The following is a 20,612-nucleotide window of genomic DNA, read 5'->3' as shown; positions in this document are numbered from 1 at the left end:
CCTGTGATGTGTCCCCTGAGGCACCGATGCCATAGCCCTGTGATGTGTCCCCTGAGGCACCGATGCCATAGCCCTGTGATGTGTCCCCTGAGGCACCGATGCCATAGCCCTGTGATGTGTCCCCTGAGGCACCGATGCCATAGCCCTGTGATGTGTACCCTGAGACACCGATGCCATAGCCCTGTGATGTGTCCCCTGAGGCCCGGACCCCATAGCCCTGAGATGTGTCCCCTGAGGCACCGATACCATAGCCCTAAGATGTGTCCCCTGAGGCCCGGACCCCATAGCCCTGTGATATGTCCCCTGAGGCACCGATGCCATAGCCCTAAGATGTGTCCCCTGAGGCCCGGACCCCATAGCCCTGAGATGTGTCCCCTGAGGCACCGATGCCATAGCCCTGTGATGTGTCCCCTGAGGCCCGGACCCCATAGCCCTGTGATGAGTCCCCTGAGGCACCGATGCCATAGCCCTGAGATGTGTCCACTGAGGCCCAGACCCCATAGCCCTGTGATGTGTCCCTTCTTGTCTACAGCATAAATCCCTAAACACTGGGGAGCTACAGGTTGAGGAACACTGATCTCCAGTATTAGGTCCATACCTCTTATAGTAGGTCAGTGTCCTTATAACCTGATTAGAGATTTACATGTAGAATAATCCATGATTAGGTCAAGAACTTTATTCCTGCAATTCCCTGAATGCAGCCTGGAGGGCAAACCACGGGGGATGATGGGAGGCCATGTCACTCTGGTTGTCATCACTATATCCAGGGTCACGTATGTCAATATACAGCCAAAGGCTGTCCGGGCATGCTGGGAGTTGTAGCTTTGAAACAGCTGGAGGCACCCTGGTTGGGAAACACTGCAGTAATGTGTGGAAGGTTTAGTGTGCAGTCTCTTTACAGAGCCAAGACCCACAGCACTTACAGCGACCATCGCAAAACCATTAAAGGAGTACTCCGGGATATGAAAACTCATCCTCTACCCTAAGTTAAGGGCAGAAGTTTCAGATTGCTGGGGATCAGACTGCTGGAGCCACCCACGATCTCCTGTATCAAGACCCCTGGCTGTTTGTCGAATTAGCACGACTTCACCACCGCATGACGCAGCGGCCGACACATCCCCTCAATACATCTCTTTGGCAGAACTGGAGACTGCCAAACACAGCGCTCTGGCTGAGATGTATTGAGGGGGCCGCTAACTGCCGGGCCCTGTATGGGAGATAGCGGGGGGGGGTGGCCCCAGTGATCAGAACTAGGGATCGACCGATATTGTTTTTTAGGGCCGATACTAGGGATCGACTGATTATCGGTATGGCCGATATTATCGGCCGATAATTACGATTTTGGGCATTATCGGTATCGGCAATTACTTTGCCGATAAGCCGATAATGCCCCGCCACCTGCACCGCCCCCCCAGCACCGCGACCGCCACCCCCCCCGACCCGCCTCGTCGCACCCCCCACCGTGATGCTGGGCGGTATACCGGTATGGATTTTTGCCCATACCGCTATACCGGTCGGGCCCCTCCCCCACCCTCCGAGTAAATAAAAAAATGTAACTTACCCTTAATGGGGGTGGTCCGGGCCATCCATCCTTCCTGTAATGTCCGGGGGCGTTACGGATGGAGGGTGAACCGGTCCGGGCTGCCCTTCTCCGGCGGTCATCTTCTCCACTCCAGGCAGGCTCCGGCCTAGTACACTGCATACACGCCGCTACGCCGTGACGTCAGGTGCGTCGCTGCGCACGGGCGTCACTGCGCAGCGGCGTCTATGCAGCGTACTAGGCCGGAGCCTGCCCGGAGTGGAGAAGATGACCGCCGGAGAAGGACAGCCCGGAACGCCCCCGGACACTACAGGAAGGAAGGGAGGATGGATGGCCCGGAGCACCCTGACAGGTAGGGGGAGAGAATCGGGTGGCGGCGGCGGCCTACGGCCCCGCAAAAGCCACTGCAGATCATTGATTTAAAGCGCCCGCTTTAAATCAATGATCTGCAGCTGTGTCGCAGGGGGTTAAATAGCTGATAATTTATACCGATATTCTGGTATAAGTTATCGGCTATCGGCCCTAACCTAAAACGATTATCGGTATCGGCTAGGGATGGACAGATATCTTTTTAGGGCCGGTTCCGATAATCGGTGCAGGTTAGGGCCGATAGCCGATAACTTATACCGATATTCCGGTATAAGTTATCGGCTATTTATCCCCCCTTGACACCGCTGCAGAGCATTGATTTAAAGCAGGCGCTTTAAATCAATGCACTGCAGTGGCTTTTGCGGTGCCATAGGCCGCCGCCACCACCCGCTTCTCTCCCCCTACCTGTCAGGGTCGTCCGGGCCATCCTTCCTTCCTTCCTTCCTGTAGTGTCCGGCGGCATTCCGGGTGGAGGGTGCACCGGTCCGGGCTGTCCTTCTCCGGGGGTCATCTTCTCCACTCCGGGCAGGCTCCGGCCTAGTACGCTCCATTGACGCGGCTACGCAGCAACGCCGGTGCGCAGCGACCTGACGTCACGGCGTCTATGCAGCGTACTAGGCCGGAGCCTGCCCGGAGTAGAGAAGAGGACCCCCGGAGGACAGCCCGGACGGGTGCACCCTCCACCCGGAATGGCGCCGGACACTACAGGAAGGAAGGATGGATGGCCCGGACCACCCTCATTACGGGTAAGTTTATTTATTTATTTTTATTGACTGAGGGTGGGGGAGGGGCCCGACCGGTATAGCGGTATGGACAAAAATCCATACCGGTATACCGCCCAGCACTACGGTGGGGGGTGCGACGCGGTGGGTCGGGGGAGGGGGGTGGGGCAGGATGCATTATCGGCAAGGTAATTGCCGATGCCGATAATGCCCAAAATCGTGATTATCGGCCGATAATCGGTCGATCCCTAGTCAGAACCCCCACGATCTGAAACTTCTCCCCCTATACTTAGGATAGGGAATACACTCCTTTAAGGACTCCGCGTTTTTCAGTTTTTTGCAGTTATGATTTTTAAAAGGTAAGGAGGAAAAAAACTAAACTCTTTCAATTTTGCACCTACAGACCCACAGGTGGCTTAATTTTTTGCGCCACCAATTCTACGTTGTAAGACTGTCATTTTACCCAAAAATCTACGGCAAATGAAGAAATTAAAAATCATTGTGCAACAAAACTGAAGAAAGCGCAATTTAGTAAATTTTGGGGGCTTCCGTTTCTATGCAGTACAATTTTCATTAAAAATGACACCTTCTCTTTATTCTGTACGTCCATACGATTAAAATGATCCCCTACTTATGTAAGTTTAATTTTGTCGTACTTCTGGAAAAAAATTCATAACTACATGCACGAAAATGAATACGTTTAAAATTGTCACCTTCTGACCCCTATAACTTAAAAATTTCCGCACATGGTGAGGTATGAGGGCTAATTTTTTGCGCCATGATAGGTACCATTTTTATTTTGATCGGACTAAAAAGTGACTAAAAATACGCTATTTTGGACTTTGGAATTTTTTTTTACGTGAACGCCATCGACTGTGCGATTTAATTAACAATCTATTTCATTGCGGTGGTCCCGATCAGCCTGACTGAGCTGCCTGGAATGCTTTTTGTTTTACATTTTAAAGGCGGCGATCAACTTTGATCGCTGAGTCTAAAGGGTTAATAGCGCGCTTCACTGGGATCAGTAATGCGCGCTATAAGCCCTGGGTCCCAACTACCGTTAGCCGCCGGGACAGACCACATGACGTGGGGTCACCGCATGACCCCACGTTTTATCGCGGGAGAAGGACGTACAGGTACGCCCTGCGTCCTTAAGAGGTTTATGACTCAGACAAGGTGGGAATTATTGTGGTTCCTGGCTAAACATGGAGACTATCTTGACCACAGCTGTAGCGTACAGGAAAAAATTAAAATAAAATCAGCAGCGACATATGATCTGGGATGTAACCATGGTAACCTGAACCCATGGATTATGCCGAGTAGAGAAGATGGAAAATAGAAATAAGGTTTAAATGCAAAGAGACTAAACAGGAGACCCCAGAAAGGACATAAAAGGGTTGTTTTATAAAGAGAAATCCTAGTCTACTGCATTATTATAGCAGGGGGTTGTGGGGGGCAACATCTTGGGCCGGGGCCACCCGGAGCTGCTATGTAAGAGTGACTGCTATTCTGGTGGACGTGCGCTGTCCTGGGAGTGGCCACAATATTAGGGCTGCACGATACATCGCACCACAATTTTTGCGAACTGCCATAACAATATAACACACCCACCCCCCCGCCCCTCGGGAAAATTTGGTACTACCTGTGGTATTGGCCCAGCACCATATTATGCACACATGGTCAGGAGCCGGGCCGCCGACGTAATTTAAATGCTAGGTCAGAGTTTCCCAAGCAGTGTGCCTCCAGCTGTTGCAAGACTACAACTCCCAGCATGCCTGGACAGCCGTTGGCTGTCCAGGCATGCTGGGAGTTGTAGTTTTGCAACTGTTGGAGGCACCCTGGTTAGGAAACACTGTCCTAAGTAAAAAAAGGAGCACGGGGGAAACAAAAAACCTGAGGCCCACTTAATCCCATTCTCCTCCAATGTGGTCCTGTTGTCTTTTCTGTGCTCCTGACAACCTGCTGGTTCCAGGACCTTTCCTGCTCAGCCAATCAGTGGCCGCAGCGGTGTCATGTGACAGGCCATTGATTGGCTAAGCAGGGAGGCCCTGTAAGGCTAGGTTCACACGGTTGTTTGCATCCAAATCAGTAAGGGTATTTTATTTTTGATCGGACCCCGATATGACCAGGATGAAGCTCCTAACAGGGCCGCCCTCCTCCTCAGTACCTTACTATGGATCACCATGTGATTCCGCTGACCAGCACCATGTATCCAGCTCATACACTAGCCATATCATTTAACCCCCTCCATCCTCGAGCCGATCCAGAAAGGTTACTGCAGTCAGACCAACACACGGTAAGGACACCATAACTTGCTGTAATCTAAAAGTTGTTCATTTCACAGTCTTTGTTGGGTGGAGGAGACATCTTTTCCTTCTGCATCCTGCAAGAAGCTTCTATTGTTCCCAGTTATCAGCCACATTCACGAGGCCTGGTATGAGGAGTAACCGAGCGTACTAACCAGTTTATGAGTCCGTTGACTTGACGAGATGATTTCTGGGGTCCGTGGGATTCGCACGGCGCAGTGGGGGGAGGGTTTTGACACGCAACATTTTCAACAGATTGTGTAAGGCAGGAACACTGCAAGAGAGGAGGACAAAAGAATGAAACATTAATTTTTCTAAAGAAAAGTACAAAACAGAACAAAAATTCCCCATTGGAATAACATAGGGGGTTATTATAGTGAATGTCCGTCCTCACATGACTATTTATAGACCAAAAACAGCAGCGCCCTCTAGTGTTGAGGTAGTTTGCATGAGGTAGGCTCTGATGGCCACAATATGGCCAATGCATCTACAGAGGTGGGCCCTGAATCCATCAGACATCTATAGCCTGTTTATATACCACAAGTGTGTGACCCTACCATAAATGGGTAGTCATATCCGGATAACTGATCCGCAGCGTATTTTGCGCTGCAGATCTTGCCTGTGACCCGACCTATAGTGTGCCTCCAGCTGTGACTAAAAACTCCTGCCCCCCCTTGCTCGCAGCTGCAATCCGCCACTCCAAGCAGCCACACATGCATATGTCCTGTGAGAGTCGCCGCGCGCATGCACAGTGTACTCAAACATCACGGTGATTACACCGCAAGTGCGCGCGCACCGACTCGCAGGCCCCTGTGTGGCTGCTCGGAGCGGTAGATTGTGGACCTTTTAGTCACAGCTAGAGGCACACTATGGCACAGGTCACAGGTAAGATATGCTGCGGATCCGTTAAGTGTGACCCTACCCTTAAAGGGGTACTCCGGTGGAAAACTTTTTTTTTTAAATCATCTGGTGCCAGAAAGTTAAACAGACTTGTAAATTACTTCTGTAAAAAAAAAAAAAAAATCTTAATCCTTCCAGTACTTAGCTGCTGAATACTACAGAGGAAATTATTTTCTTTTTGGAACACAGAACTCTCTGCTGACATCACGAGCACAGTGCTCTCTGCCGACACCTCTGCCCATTTTAAGAACTGTCCAGAGTAGGAGAAAATCCCCATAGAAAACATATGCTGCTCTGGACAGTTCCTAAAATGGACAGAGATGTCAGCAGAGAGCACTGTGCTCGTGATGTCAGCAGAGAGCTCTGTGTTCCTAAAAGAAAATAAATTTCCTCTGTAGTATTCAGCTGCTAAGTAGTACTGGAAGGATTAAGATCTTTTTAATAGTAATAGTAATTTACAAATCTGTTTAACTTTCTGGCACCAGTTGATTTAAAAAAAAATATATAAAAAATAAATAAATTTCCACCGGAGTTCCCCTTTAAGGTGCCCATACACCTTGAACAGCTGTGAGACTTATGCTCTTTTGGCCAACAGCTATTTGCCCATTTGCATGCCTGCTCAGTTCGGCCAAGCATGCATATGTCCTGGAATGAAAATAGAATCATCCACTGCCAGACCCCTCTGCTGGTGGCTTACCCACCTTGCCTAATCTTTCCAGATGGAAAGAAAGCCGATCCTGCGGCTTTGGCTGACTTTACCTTTATGCATAGCAGTGGTCTCAAACGTTGGTCCCTCCAGATGTTGCAAAACTTCAACTCCCAGCATGCCCGGACAGCCGTTGGCTGTCCGGGCATGCTGGGAGTTGAAGTTTTGCAACATCTGGAAGACCACAGTTTGAGACCACTGATGTATAGTAATGTAAAGGCCTTCAAAACGTCAGAATGCTCTCTTAATGTCCCAGCAGGGAGAGGCATGCAAAGAAACGAGAAGACGGCACAAGCGTGAATGTAAGTACTTCTAAACTGGTGCACAAAAACCCTCAACTACCCAACCAAAAGGTATGTGGAATGTGGCCCGACATGTTTCACATCAATAGGACTCATTCTTCACCTTCTGAGCAAAAGGTTATCTGTGGTGGTGTCTAGCTAAGACAATACGGTGGAAACAAGTGACACCATGAGCGCAGGGCCCCGTGTGACCTCCCTAAGCTGCACAATGACTGACTGCATCCTGTAAGCAGCCTGTAAACCAGCGTCATGCCGGCCAGATGGTCTGAGCTACACAGCAGCCCCATGGGATTTACCACAAGTATATACACCAAGAGCGAAATAGTCCGCCTCATCTGCATTACTGCAACCCCACACAAGGCAATATAGATGGATTCCCCTCACGCATCTTCATGGTAGGTGGTGAAGGATTTTGGGTGGATCCATTCATTGCCATTGTAAAGAAAAAGGGGGCTCGGTCCAAAGCATGACTCGTATTGGTGCAAAAAAAATAAATAAATAAAAAAGGTACCAAGAGCCCGACACCACTTCTGACCATATGTATTTTAGAGGGGTACGCCACTGAAATTATAACATTCTTTTTTTTAATCAACTGGTGCCAGAAAGTTAAAACAGAATTGTAAATTACTTCTATTTAAAAAAAAAAAAAATATTAACCCTTCCAGTACTTAGCTGCTGTTATGATCCACAGTAGGGATCGACTGATTATCGGTTTGGCCGCTATTATCGGCCGATAATCACGATTTTGGGCATTAATCTGTATCAACAATTACCTTGCCCACCCCCCCAGTACACCGCAACCGCCACCCCAACCACCCGCACCGCCCCGGCCCCATTGCCTCCCTCATCCCCGGTTTTATGATTACCTGTTCCCGGGGCCACGCTACTTCTGGCTCCTGCTGCGTCCTGCGTTACGCTGTGCGCAATGATGAGTGACTTAACCGTCAGTGCGCACAGTGGCAGCTCAGGAGGACGCCACCGGAGCCAGATGTAGAGTGGACCCTGGGAACAGGTAATTATACAACCGGGGATGGGGGAGGCAATGGGACCGGGGCGGTGCGGTGTGCGACGAGGCGCGGTGTGGGGTGCGACAAGGCGCGGTGGGGGGCACGGAGCGGTGCGGGGAGCGGGACGGTAATAGGGCTCAGGACCCCCGGACCGGCAGGGGGAGAGAAGCAGGTGGCGGCGGCGGCGGCCTATCGCACCACAAAAGCCGCTGCAGTTCATTGATTTTAAGCGCCTGCTTTAAATCAATGATCTGCAGCGGTGTCGCGGGGGGATAAATAGCCGATAACTTATACCGGAATATCGGTATAAGTTATCGGCTATCGGCCTTAACCTCCACAGATTATCGTATCGGCCCTAAAAAAAAACGATATCGGTCGATCCCTAATCCACAGGAAGTGGTTTTCTTTTTGATTTTCCTTTCTGTCAGCCCACAGTGCTCTCTGCTGACACCTCAGTCCATTTTTGGAACTGTCCAGAGCAGGATCGGTTTTCTATGGGGATTTGTTTCTACTCTGGACAGATTCTAAAATGAACAGAGGTGTCAGAGCAGTGGTCAGACAGAAGGGACATTCAAAAAGAAAATAACTTCCTTTGTATTATACAGCAGCTGATGAGTACTGGAAGGATTGAGATTTTTTAATAGAAGTCATTTACAAATCTGTTAAACTTTCTGGCACCAGTTGAACAAAAAAAAATTAAGTTTTCCAGTGGAGTACCCCTTTAAGCATTTTTTTTTTTTTTTTTTTTCATACTAATGACAGTGGGGTAATGACATTCACAGTCAAGAGCAAGCCTGCACACACTGTGCGCCATGAAATTGGTGGGACTTTGGTATACATTATTGCCAGACATCCCACAGACTTCCTTTAAAATTCTGTACATACAGCTCGGTAGGGCTGTGGAGTCGGTAGATAAATGTTCCGACTCAAACTCCCCATTTTTTTGTACTTCTGACTCCGACTTCCGACGTATTAATATGCAAATGTTTTTTTAAACACTTACAGTTGAATCCAAGAAGCTGTTCCACCAAGTTCTTCTAAGCTCTTCTAGCAGAGAGAGGTAGTTGGGCAGAAGCTGCTGCCTTCTCCTTTTTGTGTGCTGATCTGCTGCTGAAGATTGGGCAGTGGGAGGATCCAGGTAGGGGCATTTATTATAAAACATAATTTCCCTAGTAGAATCCCATAGTCATGTTTACAGTTTAAGCTAACAATCGGAGTTTACAAGTTTTTATAGCCTTAGCTGAATGGCAGCAGTTTTTCCAATGGTTTACAGCTTCAGTCTTGAACTATTGACCCTCCATTCCCTTCACTTATACAAGTGTCTCTAGTCCTGCAAAAATCATATTTCCTTAATCCCTTATTAGTGAGAGGCTAGGTTACCCATGGGTTCCCTGTAACAGCAGAACACAACACCATGGAAAGTATAAGTATTGCCGCTCCTAATTGTACGTTGTGTGCCATATATTGAAGCACATGAAAAGCTTCTTCACGGTCACTTAACGTGTTCGTTTTGCGGTTACATGAGGCACTGCATGCATTGGTCTTTATTCTTACAGTAGAGAAGTCATTAATTATAACTTTTTGTGAATTGGGACATTTAAACTTGCTTTTTTGTATTCCAACCTAAATTTGGTAGGAGTCTTAATGTGTGCAATGTTTGACGACTCAGAGTACCCAAAATTTCGTCCGACTCCTCGACAGACTCCACAGCACTGCTGCTCGGTATAGCTGTACAGAGCCAGGAGGGGGCACAGCACATGCAGCCATGTGCCTGTCCCTTCATTTTTGGCGATCAGTGGTGGTCTCCTCACCAGGACCCCTTGGACACATCAGAAGTTTGTTAAAATGATTTGAACTTTAACAGGGAGCAGAAAAGTTCATAAGATGGGTTTACAATTGAGTAAAGTTGCTTCATTTTGCATTCTGAAATTTTTTTTAGTGCAAAGGATCTGTAGCTTTTAATACGTAGCATCAATGTCCAGGACACTACTAACCTGTTTGTCTGCACTTTGCCGAGCAGGGGTGGGAGTGATCGATGAGGCTTCACAAAGATTGTCCCCATGTGGGGCTTTAATGACAGACGGGGAACATGAGGAAGGAGGCAACCGGCTGCCTCTTGTATTCAGCACTGCTGAGGGTCCTGGTGACTGGTGCGGCGTTGAGTCTTCACTCTGTGAAGAGTCCCCGAGCGCAACACTTCCCTAAAACAAACAAAGTCACGTTACAAACAGGGATCATCTATAAACGTACGTCATCAGCCCTTCTACCCTACAGCAAGACAACTACCTAAAGAATGCACAAGTTCATTCATATGGAAAGTGCAGAGATCTACATATCTGGTAGGAGTCTCATGTGCCGCCGGTTTCTTGATGCAACGTGTTGGCACATGCACTTCCCATACGATCAGTCACACAACAAAGATTCCTATTACCCAAAATGTCAGATTAAAGGAGATCTGCAGCCTATAAACAACTTATCCCCTATTAAGAGGATAGGGGATAAGTCTGAGCGGAGGGGTGTCTGAACTCCGGGACCCCTCAGGGCCATCACGTCCCCCTCCATGTGAGAGGCGGAAATGCAACGTTTGTGCATCCCTCCTCTACCATAGAACTGAATGGGTGGGGGGGGGGGGGGGGGGGGGGGGGGGGGTCTGTCAACCTCTCAGTGAGGTCCACAACACAAGCATTAGCTGCGCAGAGTCGCGGCAGTGCCGGGCCCCTGTACCATTGCGGTCAGACCCCCGCGGATCAGACACTTGCAGAACTTCACTCATTAAATTTTTTTTTTACAATTGCACTTATGGTAAATAAGAAAATCTTTCTAATATCTTTTTTTTTTTTTAAACAAAAGGTTTTCTATGTTTCATTTGTGTTTAAAAAAAGCTGCCACTAGGTCTCCCTGTCTCCCTACTTGTAGTTTGTGCAACAGTTGGAGATCCACAAGCCGGAGTATTACTGATTTACAGTATTAAACCTGCAAAGAGTCAGTATTCATTAATGTACATATGTCCAGGGCACAAACCACAGCACCCTCCACATGGTGACATCAAGGCCAGTACCAAATGATTCTGTTTATTTTAAACACAATTACACATTATTAGTTGGACATTTCTGCCGCAGCCCCATATGACCCTGCAGGAAATATACTTGTCTGCTGCACATCCTCCATTCACATATGTGCTACTGATTTTCAGCTGCAGAAAATCCTGCAACAATTGTGTGAATTTCCCCTGAAGGTCTTTAGTGTTACAGTCAGTAAAGTCTAATGTAAATCAGAACCTGCAAATATTTCTCCCAAGAGTGCAGGGTTTTAGGATACATGAGGATAGACACATCACAGAGACTCACATACACAAATATTCAGTAAAATCTCCCTTAGTGGACACCTCCTTAGTGGACAGGATACTAAATGCATGGAGCCAGTGCCCCAGACTCAAAGTTCATCCAGATAATCCAAAAACAATGGCGCAGCACTTCAATATTAACCTGTCCAGGACACAGGACGTAGAGGTACGCCCTGGCATCCAGGGATTAAAAGGACCCAGGGCGTACCTGTACGCCCATGGGAATTGCAGTCCCTGCCGCTCGCCGGGCAGGGACCGGGATGCCTGCTGAAATCATTCAGCAGGCATTCTGTGAAAACCCCACCCCCCATATCAGCGATCGCTGGAGATTGCAGGTGAATTCAGACGGCAATCTGCGGTGATTCTGGGTCTCTGGTCACCTGGTTAAAAAAAAAAACTCCCATAGACTTGCATTAAGGGGGCTGGCTGTGACATCACGAGGGGGCGTAGCCGTGATGTCACGATGCTCCGGCCCCTGTATCACCCGTCATTACCCACAGAGCGAGCACACAGAGGGGTGCTGCGGCAGAGATCCAGGGGATCCCCAGTAGCGGGACTCCCACGATCAGACATCTTCTCCTCTATGCTTTGGATAGAAGATAAGATGTCTAAGGGCGGAGTACCGCTTTAAGGTCATAATGGGCTGTGTCCATAAGGGGTTAACTAAATTGTGGATTTATTCACTCATGTCACAGCAATGTTTCAGCTCCTCAGTTTCTATGTAACCTTTAAAATTATATATATATCATATTTATATTATACACAGCTATCTAGATATAAAAATAACCAAAGAGGAGATCACTGCAGCACTCCAAATTGGTGAAATAAAGGGAGTAGCTTTTTACTATAGACAGTCTGATGTTCTGATGAAGTAAAAAGCTTCTCACTTTATTTCACCAATTTGGAGTGCTGCAGTGATCTCTTTGGTTAACTGGTTGGACCCCCCCCCCCCCCCCCCCCCACTGGTTTACACCCATTCTACATTTTCTGTCTCTAGGTTTGCCGCTTCTCTTGCTTTTGTAGATATAAAACTAGATCTATTCCTCATCTATCAACACTGACCGCTCCATAAAGACCGATATAGCCACAGAATCCCTTACTAGCACTTTGAGCCCTATTACGAATGGCCGTCATTTCTCAGACACAAGATACAGTATATAAAGCAGCACGATCAATGATGAGCCCGACAGCTTAATAACCGCGCTGAGGAAATAAAAAGGCTTTTATCAGATAAGGCAGGAGTCCTACACTATGACTAGAGATGAGCAAACTTACAGTATATTCGATTCGTCACGAACCTCTCGGCTCGGCAGTTGATTACTTATCCTGCATAAATGAGTTCAGCTTTCAGGTGCTCCCGTGGGCTAGAAAAGGTGGATACAGTCCTAGGAAAGAGTCGCCTAGGACTGTATCCACCTTTTCCAGCCCACCGGAGCACCTGAAAGCTGAACTAATTTACGCAGGATAAGTCATCAACTGCCGAGCCGAGAAGTTCGTGACGAATAGAATTTACTGTAAGTTCGCTCATCTCTAACTATGACCAGACACTACTTACTCCACCATGGAGGCTGCATTTAGTTTTTCTTTTCTCGGGAACCTTCAGTCTGGTATTAGTGGATAAACTGCTGGTTGCACAGCAGACATGGTGGGAACACCTGTGATATGGTATCGCTGCGTTTAATTACACCAATCACCTCTGTGAGCCAGTGGTAACCAACCAGGGTGCCTCCAGCTGCTGCAAAACAAACTCCGAGCCTGCCGGGATGCCTGGGATTACATTAGATACTCACATTGGATATCCCTAAAGAGGCTCCACTATCAAAGCTTTTCCTGCAGGTGAAGCATCAGATGCTGAGGACTTCACAGAACATATGTTGGGCTGCTGGTTCATTACTCTGGGAACTAAACTTATCAGACACTTTACCCTATCCACCAAACAGGCGATAAGTGATCACAGGGGGTCCGACTGCTGGGACCCCCGCAATATCCTGTACAGGGCTCCAGCTAGTTACCCGTTCTCTACAAGCTCCAGCCCCCACCTTCCTGGATGAACAAAAGTGACGGACCGCTTATCCAAAAGGATGGCTGGTAAGTAGCCGGGGCCCCGAAGAGTCAGACAACCCCCCCTGATCGGACACCTTGTTAGGATCTGTTTCTCCCTGTGATCAGTCAACTGCAGCCGTGTAGATTAGCAGACAGATTTAATGCACATTTATACAGGTGGATGATCCCTTACATGCAGAGAAACCGCTCCGCAGAAGAAAATCATACCCCAAAATAGATTACAGCCCTTTTATTTGGCAACACTGAGTGTGAGCTGATTGGACAAGGAACCCTGGTGGCTTAAAGTGTATAACTTTATTACCATTCACAGGGTTACTTTTACACTTAAGCTTGTTAACCAACAAAAGCCTCATTATTTACCAAGGTCATTTGGATAGTTTTCCAGCCTCACTGGGCACCGGCCAGAACTAAGCCGTTCACTTTTTTCCTTGTTTCTTAAAAGAAAACGGGAGGGTTCCCCCAGTGTCGTGAGCTTGTGACGTCATAGCACAGCCCTCTCATGACGTGGCGCCCGCCCCCTCAATGCAAGTCTATGGGAGGGGGCGTGTCACGCCCCCTCCCATAGACTTGCATTAAGGGGGCAGGGAGTGACATCATGAGGGGGCGGGGCTATGGAGTCACGAGCTCCCGGCACCGGGGAACAGTTTGTTCCAAACGATGAGCAGTGGAGTACTCCTTTAATGGTGCAGGTGTAGAAGTAGGTCACATTACACAGGCTCTAATAACTTTTAAGCCCGTATGTCCTTAGCGTGTAGCTCAGCAGACCGAGACAGTATTTATATATGGCGATATAAAAATAACGCTGCATGACTTAGGTCAGCCTCCATACCAGAGTCCTGCATCATGAGAAAAACAGCACAGTGTCTCCCAACCAGTGTGCCTCCAGCTGTAGCCTTTGGCTGTTTGGGCATGCTGGGAGTTGTAGTCTTGTAACAGCTGGAGGTACACTGGTTGGGAAACACCAATTGTCCATCAGGAGATCTACACTGGAATACCGTTGGCTGTCCAGGCATGCTGGGAGTTGTAGTTTTGCAAGAGCTGGAAGCACATAGTTATAAAAGCCAACTATCATGGTGACAGATGTGGCTCCCCCTTAGCATCACATGAAGTGGGAACCTGAGACCCCCAACCCTGTATAGCTGTGACCAGACATCAACATAGTTCATCCAGTGAAAGAGGACGCCATGAAGATAAAAAGTTCTATTATGCAGAAATTTTTTCCCCCTATAATATGTGGGGGTGGGGGAATCTAACCGCTGGGACTCCAGCTCTCCCTATGAATGGAGCACGTCAACCCCCAAATATTTTTATTATGTTTACATTATATTTTAGATTTTTAATATTTTATAATTTTTTATTTTAATAAATTGTTCTTATTTTATTAGATATTTTTATATTATATTTTTATTTTAATCATCAACATTTTATATAGGAGGATCATTTGGTTATAGACTCTAATCTGTAGCGGAGTAGTCAATTAGGACTAGCTAATGCATAGACAGGTCAGGTCCTACAGAACAGCCCTCCTGCCCAGCTCATAGATAGGGGTACCAAGCAAAGGACCCCAAATATGACAGTCATACACCCCATCAGGAAGGATACAACTCCCAGAAGTGAGGATGAAATAGGTAGCAATCTCTGATCACAGACACGACAGCCAACTTCAGGATAACCTGCCTTTTATGTACACGAGGAGCAGCACTAGTTCTGGATATTATATCACTTGTATATGGGATTTTCTGCAGATTTCTGCCATAGAGACTAATAATAGAGATGATGGGCAAAGCCTTATGTCTATGGTGATTCCCATACACTGTATACACAGAGGAGGAGATCCTGCACTTCTATATCTCTATACACTGTACACAGGAGGAGGAGATCCTGTACTTCTATATATCTCTATACACTGTACAAAGAGGAGATCATGTACTTCTATATCTCTATACACTGTACACAGAGGAGGAGATCCTGTACTTCTATATCTCTATACACTGTACACAGAGGAGGAGATCCTGCACTTCTATATCTCTATACACTGTACACAGAGGAGGAGATCCTGCACTTGTATATCTCTATACACTGTACACAGAGGAGGAGATCCTGCACTTCTATATCTCTATACACTGTACACAGGAGGAGGAGATCCTGTACTTCTATATATCTCTATACACTGTACACAGAGGAGATCATGTACTTCTATATCTCTATACACTGTACACAGAGGAGGAGATCCTGCACTTCTATATCTCTATACACTGTACACAGAGGAGGAGATCCTGCACTTGTATATCTCTATACACTGTACACACAGGAGGAGATCCTGTACTTCTATATCTCTATACACTGTACACACAGGAGGAGATCCTGTACTTCTATATCTCTATACACTGTACACACAGGAGGAGATCCTGTACTTCTATATCTCTATACACTGTACACACAGGAGGAGATCCTGTACTTCTATATCTCTATACACTGTACACAGAGGAGGAGATCCTGTACTTCTATATCTCTATACACTGTACACACAGAGGAGGAGATCCTGTACTTCTATATCTCTATACACTGTACACAGAGGAGGAGATCATGTACTTCTATATCTCTATACACTGTACACACAGAGGAGGAGATCCTGTACTTCTATATCTCTATACACTGTACACAGAGGAGGAGATCCTGTACTTCTATGTCTATATACACTGTACACACAGAGGAGGAGATCCTGCACTTCTATGTCTCTATAAACTGTACACACAGAGGAGGAGATCCTGCACTTCTATATCTCTATACACACACAGAGGAGGAGATCCTGTACTTCTATATCTCTATACACTGTACACACAGGAGGAGATCCTGTACTTCTATATCTCTATACACTGTACACACAGAGGATGAGATCCTGCACTTCTATATCTCTATACACTGTACACACAGAGGAGATCATGCACTTCTGTATCTCTATACACTGTACACAGAGGATCCTACACTTCTATATCTCTGTACACAGAGGAGGAGATCCTGTACTTCTATATCTCTATACACTGTACACACAGAGGAGGAGATCCTGCACTTCTATATCTCTATACACTGTACAGAGGAGGAGATCCTGTACTTCTATATCTCTATACACTGTACACACAGAGGAGGAGATCCTGTACTTCTATATCTCTATACACTGTACACACAGAGGAGGAGATCCTGTACTTCTATATCTCTATGCACTGTACAGAGGAGGAGATCCTGTACTTCTATATCTCTATACACTGTATACACAGAGGAGGAGATCCTGTACTTCTATATCTCTATGCACTGTACAGAGGAGGAGATCCTGTACTTCTATATCTCTATACACTGTACACACAGGAGGAGATCCTGCACTTCTATATCTCTATACACCGTATACACAGAGGAGGAGATCCTGCACTTCTATATCTCTATACACTGTACACACAGAGGAGGAGATCCTGCACTTCTATATCTCTATACACTGTACACACAGAGGAGGAGATCCTGCACTTCTATATCTCTATACACTGTACACAGGAGGAGGAGATCCTGTACTTCTATATATCTCTATACACTGTACACAGAGGAGATCATGTACTTCTATATCTCTATACACTGTACACAGAGGAGGAGATCCTGCACTTCTATATCTCTATACACTGTACACAGAGGAGGAGATCCTGCACTTCTATATCTCTATACACTGTACACACAGAGGAGGAGATCCTGCACTTCTATATCTCTATACACTGTACACAGAGGAGGAGATCCTGTACTTCTATGTCTCTATACACTGTACACAGAGGAGGAGATCCTGTACTTCTATGTCTCTATACACTGTACTAAACAGTCCGTAAATGTTAGCACCCAGAAATGTTTCAAGAAAGTGAAGTATTTCTCACAGAAAAGGATTGCAGTAACATGTTTTGCTATACACGTTTATTCCCTTTGTGTGTATTGGAACTAAACCAAAAAAGGGTTGGACAGATTTAGACAGAATGGCAGACCAAATTCCAAAAATGGGCTGGACAAAATGATTGGCACCCTTTCAAAATTGTGGAAAAATTAGATGCTCCCTTAAACTCATGTGGGGAAAGCAACAGGTTTGGGCAATATAAAAATCACACCTGAAAGCAGATAAAAAGGAGAGAAGTTCACTTAATCTTTGCATTGTGTGTCTGTGTGTGCCACACTAAGCATGGACAACAGAAAGAGGAGAAGAGAACCAAAACTATGGGAAAATATCAACAATCTCAAGGTTAGAAGTCCATCTCCAGAGATCTAGATTTGCCTTTGTCCACAGAGCGCAACATCATCGAGAAGTTTGCAGCCCATGGCGCTGTAGCTAATCTACCTGGGTGTGGACGGAAGAGAAACATTGATGAAAGGTGTCAACGCAGGATAGTCCGGATGGTGGATAACCAGCCCCAAACAAGTTCCAAAGATATTCAAGCTGTCCTGCAGGCTCAGGGAGCATCAGTGTCAGCGCGAACTATCAGTCAACATTTAAATGAAATAAAACACTATGGCTGGAGACCCCGGAGGACCCCACTATGGAGGAGACCCAGGAGGACCCCACTATGGAGGAGACCCAGGAGGACCCCACTGCTGACAGACATAAAAAAAGCAAGACTACATTTTGCCAAAATGAACTTGAGTAACCAAAATCCTTCTGGGAAATCATCTTGTGGACAGATGAGACCAAGATAGAGCTTTTTAGTAAATCACATCATTCTACTGTTTACCGAAAACAGAATGAGGCCTACAAAGAAAAGAAACAGTACCTACAGTGAAATATGGTGGAGGTCAGTGATGATTTGGGGTTGTTTTGGTGCCTTGAATGTGTACAAGACATCATGAAATCTGAGGATTACCAATGGATTTTGGGCCGCACTGTACAGCCCAGTGTCAGAAAGCTGGGTTTGCGTCCGAGATCTCAGGTCATCCAGCAGGACAATGACCCCAAAAAGCCCCCAGAAATGGACGACAACAAAGCCCTTGAGAGTTCTGAAATGGCAGCAGTGAGTCCAGATCTAAATCCCATTGATCACCTGTGGAGAGATCTTATAATTACTGTTGGGAAAAGGCGCCGTCCAATAAGAGACCGGGAGCAGTTTGTAAAGGAAGAGTGGTCCAACATTCCGGCTGAGAGGTGTAAGAAGCTTATTGATGGTTATAGGAAGACACTGATTTCAGTTATTTTACCAAAGGGTGTGCAACCAAATATTAAGTTAAGGGTGCCAATAATTTTGTCCAGACCATTTTTGGAGTTTGGTGACGTTATGTCCAATTTGCTTTTTTCCTCCTTTTTTGTTTAGTTCCAATACACACAAAGGGAATAAACGTGTATATCAAAACATGTGTTACTGCAATCCTTTTCTGTGAGAAATACTTCATTTTCTTGACAAATTTCAGGGGGGCCAACCTTTACGGCCATGACTGTACCTCTACGTCTCTATACACTGCACAGCCTAAACAGAAGGATGGAATACATAATAAAGTTACAATGAGAAGTAAAAACAATTTATAAAACTCTGCAACTATAACTCTCTCCTCTGCCCTTTTCCCTCCTATCCCCTCCATAGACTTGTATTGCTTGTAATTTGATCCCTGAAAGAGCTACAAGACCTAAGCAGTTGAAATTGAGCCGATTTTTTCACAACTTTTTAGCGAGGTGCAGGAAGAAACTTGGTAACCGGAGAAAGCAGCATTTTTGTCTAATAAGCAATATTACAAAGTTTACATAGATCAATAGTACAAGTGAATATAGGAAAGTTTATTCAAACAACAGTGGCCATTTAATAAAAAATATGAAATAAAACACAATCTAAAAGGAGCTCTATTCTGACATCCTTGTATAACTCCTTCACCTATTAGCTGCATATGGGCAAGATGTCCAACCATTATTGGTGCAAAGCGAATATAGATCTATCTAGTGTCCAGAATAAGAAGCCAGGTACCTGTCACATGACCGGACATAACAGGACAGACATCCAGCTAGCAGCAATGAAGTTGCTTTTAGGATAACTTGCTGACTATCAGTTCCATGATGAGTGGTCAACCATTTGTTGTCAGCCTTATATAGATTACACTGTACAAACACCAGCGCTCACATCTAAGTTTGGTGACGACTTATGTTACTCCACACCTAAAAGTGGAATTTACAGGACATCACTTATGGCAGTAATTGTCTATTGTTACCTTAGTACATCGGATTTGCTTGTAGATCTCCGTCTGTTGCCTTATCCGAAACTCTAGGTCGGAAACCTGAGCCTGTAACCATGTCCACCGACAGATAATAGCCGCCCGCTCCATCGCCCACCTCCACTCTGAACGCTGGTCAGACCTGAGGAGAAACCACAATGCTGATCAGTGCATTGTAAAATACAGAGACTAAGAGAGGACAAGACTGGAACAATACAAAAACCAATGCACATTTAGCATTAAACCCACATCCAGCAGAGGGCACCATTTTATATTCTCGGCATGGGTACAGTTTTGCCAATTTACTTAGTTTATGATATTTGGAATTCTGATTAACATACAATGCTCAAACTCATTCATACACACAATAGTCAATTACCGTAAAGCAGTGGTCTTAAACTGTGGCCCTCCAGATGTTACTAAACTTCAACTGCCAGCATTCCCGGACATTTCCTCATGTCTTGGCCCGGATAGGATTTGGATCAGGGTTAAGATGTCTGATCCCGGGGGTCCCGACGCTGGGGACCCCCACAATCTCTCCTGCAGCACCCCCGTTCTTCAGCTGCACGGAGCGAAGATTGCTCCATGGCCGATGACGGGCGAGACCCCTGCGATCAGACATCTTATCCCTTATCCTTTGGATAGGTGATAACATGTCTAGGGGCGGAAGTACCACTATAAGACTGTCAGTTCACCTTTCTGCAACTTCAGCACTAGCAGATTAGATGACTGGGGCAGTGAAAAGACTGCCCCCTCGCTCTGCATAGAGAGAATTCATAGGCAATGTAGGCAGTATTAGGAAATCATTTGAGTGATGAAGTTGGCTGACTGATGACTGACAATCCAATGCCTGCCACATCAGCTAAAAACAAGCCATAAACAAGAACCTCTAAATTAATAGGGAGCACATGGTAGGTGTTCACACTGGTGTGGTGCTCTGTGGCGGCCATTGTTTCTGTGCTGCTTTGTCTGTATGTATCGGGGGTACTCCACTCCCCAGCGGCTGGAAGTTTATTGTTCTGAACGCTGTGTGCGGGCTTCCGTGTTCAGGGCCGCCCCTCGTGACGTCACGGCCCCCTCATGACATGACGGCCGTCGCGCCCCCTTCCCTTCCCATAATTGAGGGGGTGGCCCTGAACACTG

General features: G+C 46.5%; 1 protein-coding gene across 2 annotated transcripts in view; it reads right to left on the bottom strand.

The window, feature by feature from the left end:
* Positions 1 to 20,612, bottom strand: part of LOC130272851 (KAT8 regulatory NSL complex subunit 1-like) — an 84,408-nt gene that overhangs the window by 29,553 nt on the left and 34,243 nt on the right. For both annotated transcript variants that reach the window (XM_056518813.1, XM_056518814.1), the window contains exons 2-4: positions 19,467 to 19,611; positions 9,847 to 10,053; positions 5,093 to 5,211 (exon numbers count right to left, since the gene is read on the bottom strand). In XM_056518813.1, the coding sequence (XP_056374788.1) occupies positions 5,093 to 5,211; positions 9,847 to 10,053; positions 19,467 to 19,611 (471 nt within the window). The remainder of the gene's footprint in view (positions 1 to 5,092; positions 5,212 to 9,846; positions 10,054 to 19,466; positions 19,612 to 20,612) is intronic.

This window comes from Hyla sarda, chromosome 5 (genome assembly GCF_029499605.1).
Source record: "Hyla sarda isolate aHylSar1 chromosome 5, aHylSar1.hap1, whole genome shotgun sequence".
In the NCBI taxonomy this organism is placed as follows: Eukaryota; Metazoa; Chordata; class Amphibia; order Anura; family Hylidae; genus Hyla; species Hyla sarda.
This window is presented reverse-complemented; position numbering and strand designations above follow the sequence as displayed.